The following is a 12,221-nucleotide window of genomic DNA, read 5'->3' on the forward strand; positions in this document are numbered from 1 at the left end:
TTGTTCTCCTTTTCCTTAAAAAAAAAAAGAAAGAAAGAAAAAGAAATAAGAGTATGGACACTGCTCTGTCTAAGTTACAAATCCGGAGTGCTATCTGCCCTAATTTGATTTCCCAGCTGTCTGTGTCCCCAGGACTACCATTTTAAGAATATTAAATAGTCACCAAGAAGTCTCCAGAATACAGTGTAACTGTGATGACATGGCTCCTAGCAGTTGGGTTGGCCTAACCCTAGAAAACAGGTTTCTGTACACCCAACAATAGTGTCACCCAGGTGGAGACCATTGTTCTCTGTGACAGGCTCTTTTCAGCTATAGGGAGGACAAATCTATCTTACACTTCCCTGGAGCACCCCACAGCCTGCCCTAGGAGTTCCTCCTGCTGCTATAGTGGACCCTTGGGTGGGTACCAGGGGTTGAGGAGGGTAGTAGAGAGACAACAAAGGGTTAACTATTCATAGGAAGTAGAAACATCCATCCAGAAAAAGGAAGGGGGTGGAGGCAAGGGTTAGTGTTTGATTTGCTAATTCACGGTACAGGGTTGTTTTTCAGCAGTCCTGGATGAAAATGCAGTCTCTCTAACTTACAGAGTCCCAACAGCCTCTTCTATGAGAGCATGTGACCAATTCTTACTTTCTTTTTAACCTGGTGTTGATAAATCTTAATAAAATTGGTCCCCAAGCTGTAGCCTGAATTTCCATGCCCATTCCCCACGGCTCTCTAGTGTTAGGACTTGATCCTTGTCTTAGTCCATGTTCATGGGGCTCTGGGGCTCCTCTGGCAACCCACCAATTATTGCCATTTGCTGGGCCAAGATCTCCCTTTACTTGGGTCTGTTCCCCTACAGATGTAGACCCCTGCTGAAGTCCTGCTGTTCTGTGGCCTGGGTGTCCCCTGCTGCTGCTGCTGCTCCTTGTTGAGACTCCTCTTTCCTGTGCGGACCTCCCTAAGTTTCTCAGGGATTGGAGCCTGCAGATATGGACTGTACTGAATATCCTTCAAGGGTTCAACAGAGCTTATGAACCACACCAGCTCCAGTCATGGGGTGGGGATCTTGTAACCAGGAGCCTTGGTCTTCTACGCTTTTCCCTACTGCATTTAATAGAACCACATTTTAAAAAGTTAACCATTTTAAAATTAGTTCTTTGACAATTTTTTTAAAAAGTGAAAACCAGATTTATTCAATGTGATCACATTGAAAAGACAGACAAAGAGACCCAGTGAACCCCTCAACCCCAAATCCATCTCCGGGGTTCTCAAGAGGTTAAAGTTTCAGTAGAGGCCAGAGCTATTATTAGTATTCAGGCATCTGTACTGGCCTGTCCTTGGGGTCCTGACAGGATACAACCTCAGCTGCAGCCACTAAAGCACCTCCTGTGCCTACTTGCTGTGTTCCCCTATCAAAGGTTGAGTTTTGACTTAGCCCTCACCCAGCTCCATCCAGATCTATCCCTCCTTCTCTTCCCTCCCAGCTTTGTGTCCCTTTCCCATCAAGGTCACTGCGGGATGCCCACACATCCTTGGATGCTCGGCTCTCCAGGGACCACTTATACTGCATCCCTCCTTCAAAGACTCAGGGGTCGTTGTGGAAAAGAGGGGCGAAAGCGTGTAATAACCAGAGGTGGTGGATGACTAGTCATTTACCACGAGAAAAGTACATATTCTGGACACGACAGGGCATCTGCACATGGCATCTCCTGAGACAGCAAGCAGAAGGCCTGTGCAAGTTCACGTCAGAGCCTTATAGAGAGGATTGGGTCCAACATAGAGAGAGGATTGGGACCTGAAGTTCTGCCCCTAACTGAGGGCAATTGTTAGCGGTTAAGAGAGGAAGGACCAGGTTGCTCTAAGAATTTAGCCTCCAATAAGTTGACCAGACCACAGTGGAACACCAGACAGGATCATGTTTAAGCCCTCAGGCTCTTCATACTGAAATCTAAAGGGAGATGCATGGCCTTGAGGGAGGAGGGAGAAGAGGGAGAAGATGCCATGTTCTCCCTCGACTATCCCAGACAGGGGAGGCCTTACCTTCTGTGCTTTCTTTAGGGAGGCGTCATACTTAGACCACCAATCGATGACATTCTCAGCTGATTCATCTGCTATGGTCCTTTTTCTCCTTTTGGTGGATCTCCGGGAAGGCTTCCTGGGATCTTGCTAAGGGATGAGAGGTAGGTCACAAGTTGGGCCTGGTTCATTACATGTAGAAGCCAACTGGTTATCAGAGGAAGAGTGTATGTAGATGCCCAGTGAGAGGTGAACAGAGGTATCCATTGGTTTTGTGGTAGCAGTTCTTGTTGCTTCAATAATTGAACATTTAACCATATCTTCAACTATCCTTGAATTAGTTCAGCCAGCAGTTACAAAGATGCTGTATACTGTGTTTGACTTTAGGGATGCAGTGTGACTTCAACCCAAACCCAGAAAGCTCCAAGTGAAGTGGAAGAGATAGGGTGCTAGACCACGTGACACAATGTCATATTATAGAAGGGGTGTCGGTGGCAGACAGCCTTGGGTCAACAAGCAGTAGGCAGTTACTATGAAATAGGTGATTCTTGGTTTTCTCAACTGAAGATGATGACACAAGCCTACTTCACCATGGGAAAGTTCTAGTGACATGAAGTAGTAACTCCACAGTTAGCTTCATTTCTCATTTAAGAAGTGCAGGGAAGTGACAGCTAACACATAAGAGGCGGGAAGTAGAAGAGATTTAGTTATATGCAATGGCTAACAATATATATCTCAGAAAGGAGGCCTTTGAAGAAGACTAGTATCAGCAATTGGGCGTGTCCCAGCTGCTATAGCAGTAGACACCTCCGAGAAGCCCACTTAACTGAGGATGGAGAGTCTTTCTCCTCTTTAGAATTCAAAGAACACATTTTGGCCATGTCTGACCTTGTACAAAGGAGGCTCTAGATGTTTGTGCAAGTATTGCTGGATGAAGAAACACTTGCCTTTCCAAGCTAATGAATTTAGAAGAGGTTCTGTCCCATTAACGATTACTGTCACATCTGACTAGCACTTTCATTTCATACACAGTAACTTTCCAATCCTCCAGCAGTACTTTGAGGTAGACATCACTATCTTCATTGTGAATGAGGAAATTAGTAGCCAGGGATGTGAAGTTGCTGGCTCAAGGTCACATAACTAGTGGTGGTCTAGATTTTTCCAATGTAGATTCCCCTGAGCCTGGCAAACAGGAAGCGGATTACACTGACTGACCTTGACTTTTTCATCTTTCAGTGGTTCCTGAGATACAGGTTTGTGCTCGGGCTCCTGCATCGGAGAGGAGTCAGGGATGTCGACTAGGGTGGTTGTCTGAGCCTGGGCAGAGTCCGGTACCACTGTAGGTGGTGGCTCAACGTCCACATAGATGTGATCTGTTGGGGGATCCTGGGAGGAGCTGAGTCCAGAAGACTCGATGGCTGCTAGTGAATCTGAAAAGGATGAATGAGAGAGAGTTCCTTCAGCCATGGAACACAGCTGGCTTCCAAAGGCAAGCTCTTGACATTTCTAAGCCTTGTTTTCCTTATTTCTGGTACAAGAGTAGCTATTTTCCTGAGGGATAAAATGAGACCATCATTTATGGCATCTGTTGTACAATTAGGCAATCAACAAATGGCAGTATTAATTCTTCACCCCTTAGAGAAACTGTGGACACTAGGATCATAAAAGCCAACGTTTAGGGCACAGGTCCTCTGTATTGATTGTCTCTCTCAGTGTGCAGATCTGCAGGGACTGAGGTTTCAGAACTCAGTGAGCCCCCAAACGTAGGCAGTACATGGGACATACGATCACGTGCACTTAGTGGAAAGCAGGGTCAAACCCTGGGGTTCCATGAGATCCTGACTGGGCGGCTGACGTCATTACAGGTTGTAACACTTTTCCACACTTGCCAAATGTCCTCTGCATTTCATGTTGCACAACTCAGCACTGATGGGTGTTTTCTGCGGTTGTCAAGGCCTTCAGAGGTTCTTTTTCCTCTGGGTATGACTTTCACCAGCAGAGTTAATCCAACAAACTCCCATAGGTATCTATGGTGTGCTAGACACAGATACCCACACTGAAGGGGACACCCATAGGATAGCAAACCCCCAATAACCAACGCAAAACCCAATCCTCCAAAATTGGATAGTAGGAGGTGAGGAGGAGGAGGTGGGGAGAGAGCATGGTGTAAGAAGCTGCAAAGTGGGGCTCCAACGGAGTAATAGGAAAGACATAGGGTGGTGTAAATCAGCACAGTGCTCCAGAGCGCCCTCTGTCTGTATTCAGTGCAATTTCATGTGCACGTTCCCTGAGACCCCTAGTCTCATTCCTGGATAAAAAGGCGGGAGAAATTCCCACACAGCATCTTCCCTTGGGAAACACACACAGATACCTTCATTACAGGATGGCTGGTGAAAGCAGAGACTTGTGAAGAACCTAGGAGTCCAGTGCAACTCAACAGGAAAGGGAAAAGGGAAATACAGCAGATGCAATGGGTTGTCATAAACAGCTAACGAGTGAGCCCCTGGCAATGTGGAGAGATATTAGAATGTAGCATTGAGTGAAAAGAACCAAAAACTGTTACAACACCATATCATGTGTGTAGATCAAATGTGCACAAATTTACAAGAGGGTCTGAAAAAGATAGCTCAGCAGTTCAAAGTGCGTACTGCTTTTGCAGAGGGCCTGAGTTAGGTTCCTAGCACCCACATCAAGTGGCTCACGGCCACCTGTGACTCTAGCTCCAGGGCATCTGGGGTCTTTTTCTGACCTCCATGGGTCTTACACTTGCATGTGTATGCTTACACCACACACACACACACACACACACACACTCGCGAAATCCTTAAATTTAACAGCAGTGTTGATGAGAGCTCTGCCCTGGAGAGAGGTCTGGCAGGCAGGCATTGGAGGAGAGCGGACATGACAAAGAAGACTTGAATAGCTCAATGACGATGCTGCAGCATGGAACTGGGAGGTGTAATTAACTCTGAACACCTGAGAACCAAAAGCGGAACAAATTAAAATAATGCCAAGCGTAAAGCCAAGAAAATGGCAGAGAATGGGGCCTGGGGAGAGGAGCCTAAGGAATATTCAAGTGTGTCTCAGTGGAAGATTTGATTCCAACACGAGAGAATAAAGGTGTAAATTCACCAGAAAGGTCCAGCCAGTCACTCGAGTGTTCTTTCAGGCAGATACCACTGTCCATGCCCACAGATACCTGATCTCTACAGTCATTTTCACTCTAGCATCTAGGATGATGCTCTTCCTACCTGGCCTGGCCCAGGCTCCATCCGTCTGTGAGGTCAGGGCAAGGGGCTCTCTGGATTTACACAGAAACTGCTTCAAGCAGTTGATGGTGTAGGTGCCCACCAGAGTGCTTCTCCCGAAGGCTCTCCAGTCCACCACACAGATGCTCAGCGGTGGGTGCAGGAGCTCATTCTCAGGCAGCTCCTGCAGAAGAGGTGGAGGGAAGATGCCGCTACCTGGGTGGCTCTGCCTGCTCGGGCCCTGCGGGCTCCTCTAGAGGTGGGCACAGCTGGATGTCTGCCTGTCTTCTCCTTGCCTTGACATTCTAGTCCTCAGACCAGCTCGGCAGTTTGCCCACACTCTGGGGGACTGTCTTCCCAAGTTGGGAATAAGCGCTAAAACTAGGATGGATATGTTCTAATAACAATTCATTCCAGGTAGCAATCCCTAAAAGATGTCAGTTGTGAAGCATCTGTCTCCCGCTCCTGTATTTCCACGGCTGTGTTGCCAATCCTCCTATTCGCTATTACTGTTTAACCAATCCCAATATGTGAAACAAATGAAGATCAAGCCACGAGGCATGAGGCTAAGTGGACAATGCTCTACACACTTGTCCTCCCCCTAGTGCCCCGAGAGGATCCATGACATGCATCATGGAGGGGTTCAGATACCACACACACTTTAGTGGCCCCTTTGATCACTTGGAACACATGTCTGTGGAACTGAGTCGGCTAGACAAAGAAAACTTTTCATAATTAGTTCCAAACCAGAGAAAAAAAAAAACCACCTCATGTGTGCTGAAATATTGAAATAAATAAGAGCACAGGTGTGTATCAAGAGACATAACTTACACACGACAGTCACTGACATTCTGAACACGGGGGACCTTAGTTAAATGTGGCCATCGAAGTAAATTTCTATAGAGCATTTTGTAGCCAGCAGTTCTCAGAAGCAACTGGAGGGTCTGTGCCCTGCTCTAAACACCTCTTTATTTGGTAGACTGGGCTAGACCTAATGCTGGGTATTTCTTTCTCATTTGGGGCGTTCATGAGTGGGAGTGGATGGTTATAGGGTATTGAACCCAAAACAACACAGAGGCTAGGCCAGCGCCCTGCCATTGAACGACATCTCCGACCCTCTCTTTACTTTCCATTTGTAAGACAAGGCCTCACTAAGTTGCCCAGGCCAGTATGGAACTCTCCTTGTAGCCTGTCTGGGCCTTGAACTTGTGTTCCTCCTGCCTCAGTTTCCCTGAGTAACTAGGATGGTAGGCCTATGTCATGGTGCCGAGCTGAGGACATGCCGCAGGTAAGGCTGGTGTAGAGGAGTTGGGGGTTGTGCTCCAAAGATCCCCTGCCGGGGCAAAAGTTTTCTAACTTCCTTTGATTTATTGCACGCTCTAGACCCGAACATTTGCACAACAGGTGTCCACTGTTTCTAATTCCGGAAGCCTGGCTTTCCACAATTAGGCTGCTCACACAAATAGCATACACCTGAAATCTTGAAGCATCTCCCCAGGCTAAGTTGGTGAAGCAGAGGAGCCCAGCTGTGGAAAGGGGGCTGAGCTGCTGAGGAAGGAAAAGCCCGTACCACGTCAAAGGCCTCTGCCTGCACGCTGAAATTGGGGTTGTTCTTGTAACTCTGGATCACGCAAGACTTCACGCCTCGTCCCCCACATTCAATGAGAACCTGTGGCCGGTCCACCGAGAGAAGCTGTACCTTCTTCATTTCTCGGACACCCCAGAAGAGGACCTGAGGAGAGGGGTGGGCAAAGCCAGAGAGGAGCCTGGTGTATGACCAGTGGAGAATCCAGGGTGTGACTCCTGGGAGGGACAGTGTGGTCTTCCAGCTGCAGCTCATGGTAGACCCCGTCTTGTCTAGTTTGGCTAGTGAGGTCTTCCCTGGGTCATCTGCCCATCCTGCCACACCTCCCCAACTATGCAGGTGGGACACCCCTCCTCCGTGTCCTAGAGGTCAAGCCTCTCCACTTCCTGAGCCATACCTCGACCCGGTATTTACTCAGCACTGGACGGATGTTGGCGGGAACAGGATAGATCTGTGTGATGTCTGGTGGGCCAATGGGAGGGAGACCCTGTAGTCCAGAAGAAGGGACCTGCCATACAAAACAGCCATTAGTGAGAGGCTGGAGATGTGAGGAAGGGTAACCAGGCTATGCAGCACCTCCCCAGCAAGACATCTTTGTCTCATCAGGACCCGGCAGCACACCTAACCTTCAATCAACCATTGATGATAAGAGCACTAATTGGCAAACATTAAGTGAGCACTCGGGGTGTGCCATGATGTTGGCAAGACATAACTTCCAATAAGATCACGGTAGACAATGGAGAGGCAACCCCCCCCCACAAGTGTATAGATGTTCACAGCTCTATAAAATGACACACAGAATTGCAACAGTGGATGGGAAGGGGACTGTGATCACATCTTGGGCTTCTGACACTTAACTACCCTCTGCCTTCAGAGACTCAAGAGATCATGGCAGCCCACAGTGCACAGCTATGGGATGGGATCAAATTTAATGGAACAGAGACTTACTACTAAGTCTTCCGTGAAGGAGAAAGTAAAATCTCCTGAATGTGGAACTCAGGAGAAAATGGGTTACTTTTGTGCCCTTGGGCACAATGAAACGACAGGACAATCACCGATCTTTGTAGAACTATCCCACAAAGAACCTACAGAATTCTCCTAAAGACAGGGAATTTCCCACAGGTAGCCCACGTTGCCATCTCTTCAGGACCAACCTCGCTGCCCATATCTGTGAAGAAGGCTTTCTAGACTGGGTCCCAGTTGTTGTGGCCATTTTCCTGCCCTGCGACCATTGACTACATTGTGTCTTCTCCATAGGCACAGTGAGTGTGGGAATCGGGTGACCAAATGCAGAAAGCAGGCTTTCTGGAGTGACCCTGTATGAGTCACTTTCCTTCGCTGAGCCTCATGCACTGGGCTGGCCAACCCTTCAGGTCTCCAGAATCACATGCTCTGCTTTGGAGTCTGTGATTCGCCTCCGTGCAACTCTTGTCTGCTCGCAAAGTCTACAGAGCATGGCCAAGAGGACGTCTGTCTTTACTTCCTCTCATTCTCCAAACCCTCAAGCAGGACCACACATGCAGTGGCTTCTTGACAAGTGTTTACTAGATGATGGAGCCGTTAGCTCCATCTGCCAGAAAGTGCCCGATTGCTCATCAAAACCGGCAACGTGCAAGCGTTCCCCTATTTCACTGTGGCAGTCACGTTCTAGTTGGCCACGGCAGATGTGGTTAAGCTAATTACACGAAAGCCTGGAAAAAAAGACGAGCAGACGCTACAAATACCAAATAGGCTGGAGATAATGAAGCTGCAGATTGAGCCAGAAAAGGAAGCTGGCACCAGGAGGACAAGTACCCAGCTGCCTGGTGGGCCAAGGTGAGTGGTGCTGGCTGCCAGCATGGCCTCACCCAGAAGGCCAGCTGCTCCTCAGACTTCACAGAGCCACACAAGACAAAGAGGCACAAAGACAGACACTGTGTGCTTTCTTTCTCTCCTTTGTATTTCTTTGAGTTTATATAGTTATGTAAAATCCTGTGTGTACGTAAGGCTTGAAAGTCGAAGGGAGACTGTCTAGGTGAACAAAGAGGATCATGGGGAGGGGAGCAGGGAGAAAGGGAGGGCACACTGTGTATGCGTATGAAAGCATCCTTACGTAACGGTAGCCCTACACCGAACATAAGGAATAGGACAAAAACAGCTGAGACTGTGGTGGGTGGGGAGCTGCCTGTGGGCATGCTCTGTGTTCTATTTTAATTTGATATATAATAACTATGCATACTTATAATGTATAAAGTATAATAGCTTTTTAAAATAACGTGGAATGATCAGATGGGGGCACTTGGCGTACCTGTCACGTTTCTTTGTGTGTAGGGGTTGGATATTCCAAACCCTCAATTTCTGCTGATCGTGTTTGTCCTGCTGCTGCAGGGTATTAGGAATTACCCCTCCCACCCAACTGAGAGCATTAGTCATCTTTTCCCCACCCCACTCTAACTCTCCCCAGGCTCTAAGAACATTATGGGATATGCTTTTGTAAACGCCTCGGGTGTGGGAGCTGCAGAGATGGTTCAGCAGTTAAAGGCACTTGCTTCTCTTGCCACTTGGGTTCCTGCCACCCACAAGGGAACTTACAACTCTGTATAACCCCAGTTTCAGGGGACCGAATGCCCTCTTCTGGCCTCCTTAAGCACCATGCAAGCAGTAGGTGCACGTATGTGGATGCAGACAAACACTCATACACATAAACTAAAAATAAAATCTTCTTTTTTCGAGACCAGCCTGGTCTACAAGAGTTAGTTCCAGGACAGGCTCCAAAACCACAGAGAAACCCTGTCTCAAAAAACCAAAAAAAAAAAGGAAATATTTTAAAAATTCTTTTTAAAAAGCAAAATGTGTTTCCTCATCCCAGGAGAGCCGAGATGTCAGCCTTGTCAATCCTCCAAAAAGGCATGCATTTATGATCTTAAGTATTGACCCCCAGCTCATAAGAGAACCCATAGTACGGTGGAGATGGAAAGGCTGACAGTCAAGGTGAAGTTTCTTCATAAGTAAATGGGTCAGCGTGGCCTGTAGACATGGTGTGCACTTGCTCAGCACATGGGGCCCTGGGAAAATGAGTCCAAATGAAAATGAAGGTGAAATAACTCAACTCTGGAACAGTTGGAATAATTTGTTGTGAAGGACAAATTGCTCTAATATCCCAGGGAAGATGAAACATGAGAGACTCAAGAAGATCTGGCTGTACAACTAGGGCAAAGGAGAGGCCAGTGGGTCTCTGGCATGAAAATGGAAGAACTGTTTCCTTTCAGGACCTTGCATGACCCTAATCCGGGCCCTGCACATCTGGATAATCACAGATGTTCAGAAGCCTTCCTCTGTCATCCTCTGCTCATCATCTAGCCTTCAACTGCTTCTCCTGCTTGGCACAGCGATGAAGGACCAGGCTTGAGCCCCCTAGCTGTAGGAGCTGGGGAAAGTGACTTTGGATCTCCGACTCTCAGTCCCATCTCTGGTGAAGCGAGGACAATGCTCTCTAAGTCACAGCGCTGTGAGGAGGTGCAGAAAGGCATGTTCTGCTCTGACATGCTTTCCAGTACAGAGAATTCCCTAGGAGGGAGGGCAAGCTGTATTGGCCCTGCAAAGACCAAAGCTCAACTTTAAGCTGTCTCTAGTTGGATAGAGTTGGTTCTGGATTGCTTCTGTGTAGGGTGTACATGAAGTCCTGAGTGAGTGTGTATTGTTGCCACGACCACCACCCTGGAAAGGATTCCAGTGCCTTAGGCTCATGGGAATGGCAAGGCCTCCTCTGATCTGAGTATAGATGCCAACGGTGTATGAACAAAGTACTAAACACAGCTTCCTCCTCCTAGAGTCTACAGAGTCCAGTCCTTATGTCTGCTCACTACATAGAACCCTACTAAGATTAGCTCACCTACATCCTCACTCAGCAGTTTGCAACAAACACACTGGCTTCCTAGGCTGCTGTTGTGCCTCAGTCAGAGTGAGCAGATGGCAACTGACTTCAGGGGATCAGCCCATCAGCATGCAAGGCACTGTAGGAGAATCTCAGATAGGCAAGGCTCCAGGAGCCTCAGCCCCCAGAATGTCTCTTGCTACTTTGGTGTCTTTGCATGTTTGCAGCTGCTATTTCTCTCCGATATCTGGCATGGTGTGAATGGGTATGGGGAGATCCCGGCTGCCCTTAATGGAACGTGATTATCTCTTGGAAATATCCCATTCTACTTGGCGTTTTGACTTGGGGATTATTATAAAGATGATTTCCTCTTAAGCTGTACTGTTTAAAGTGTTGCCCCCTCCCCCAGTAAAACAGGGGCTGCAGAGAAAAGAAAATAAGAACAATAAAAGTCACACAGCTAGTTTCTCTAGCTGAGGAGCTGCATAGACTGTCGCTTAGCCGAGCGGCTAATAAAAACAATTGTTTCCCAGAACTTAACTTAGATCAACTAATTTTAATCTTGATGTTGAAAGATGTGCTCACAGGTTTCGGTGTACTTCGTAGCTGAAACAAAGCTTTAAATATGACTTAAGGTTAGGTTAAGATGTTTTTGCTAATGGGCTTGAGGTTAAAAAAAAAAAACAGGGAAACAATCTAAAGTTTAGGAAGGCACAGTTGAGTGCGGGACTCGTTAAGGTCATGGAAAGAAAAACCAAGTAGCCCTGTTACTATCAGCTGATGTGCCTTTCTTTCTAGGATGGGTGGGTGATCAAAGGTGATGATTAATTCCTTGTACCCATATCTGCCCTTAGCTTCCTGTTGATGAATGGGTATGCACCCTGAGGATTTAAAGTAGAGGTGACTGGTTCTTTTTCATATATAAATTTTAGACTTGTGATGCTTCTAAGATTTCACCTAAGAATACCTTTTGAGATAAACAATAAAATAATTGGTCCTTTGTAACCACAAAATGCAGTCTATCAGCAAAAGAACTGAGTGAGAAAAATACCTTGCTTGCTTACACTCTGTTAATCTATAACAAGTTGCTTGGATATGAACATATGTGGGTCTTTAGAACAACTTGTTTTTCACATGTAATATGTAAAACGTTTAACCATGCAAGGGATATAGAAAACATGTTTTTTTTTACTTGTTATTTACTGTAATCATTCACTTATAAAATAGAATGTAACCACATTGTAATTTTTATGCTTCCTGAAAGTTTTGCTGGGGTAGGTAAGCTGTAAGGGAAAAAAATAAAGCCAGTTAGAAGGAAGACATCAAGATAGACAGAAGGGATACATCTGGATAGAGGTAAGAAAAGAAATAAAGAGAGAGAGATGAGATAGGATAGAGAAAGACCCTAAAAGTATGTGTGTCGGGGGGGAGGGGGCTGAAGAGATGGCTCCGCAGTTAAGAGCGTTGCCTGCTCTTCCAAAGGTCCTGAGTTCAATTCCCAGCAACCACATGGTGGCTCACAACCATCTGTAAT

General features: G+C 46.9%; 1 protein-coding gene across 1 annotated transcript in view; it reads right to left on the minus strand.

Moving 5' to 3' along the window:
- Positions 1-12,221, minus strand: part of Fer1l6 (fer-1 like family member 6) — a 112,806-nt gene that overhangs the window by 30,975 nt on the left and 69,610 nt on the right. The window contains exons 22-27 of the mRNA XM_005354617.2: positions 7,232-7,342; positions 6,820-6,981; positions 5,253-5,433; positions 3,217-3,458; positions 2,026-2,151; positions 825-993 (exon numbers count right to left, since the gene is read on the minus strand). Of these exons, the coding sequence (XP_005354674.1) occupies positions 825-993; positions 2,026-2,151; positions 3,217-3,458; positions 5,253-5,433; positions 6,820-6,981; positions 7,232-7,342 (991 nt within the window). The remainder of the gene's footprint in view (positions 1-824; positions 994-2,025; positions 2,152-3,216; positions 3,459-5,252; positions 5,434-6,819; positions 6,982-7,231; positions 7,343-12,221) is intronic.

Source organism: Microtus ochrogaster, chromosome 15, assembly GCF_000317375.1.
Source record: "Microtus ochrogaster isolate Prairie Vole_2 chromosome 15, MicOch1.0, whole genome shotgun sequence".
NCBI classification, from domain to species: Eukaryota; Metazoa; Chordata; class Mammalia; order Rodentia; family Cricetidae; genus Microtus; species Microtus ochrogaster.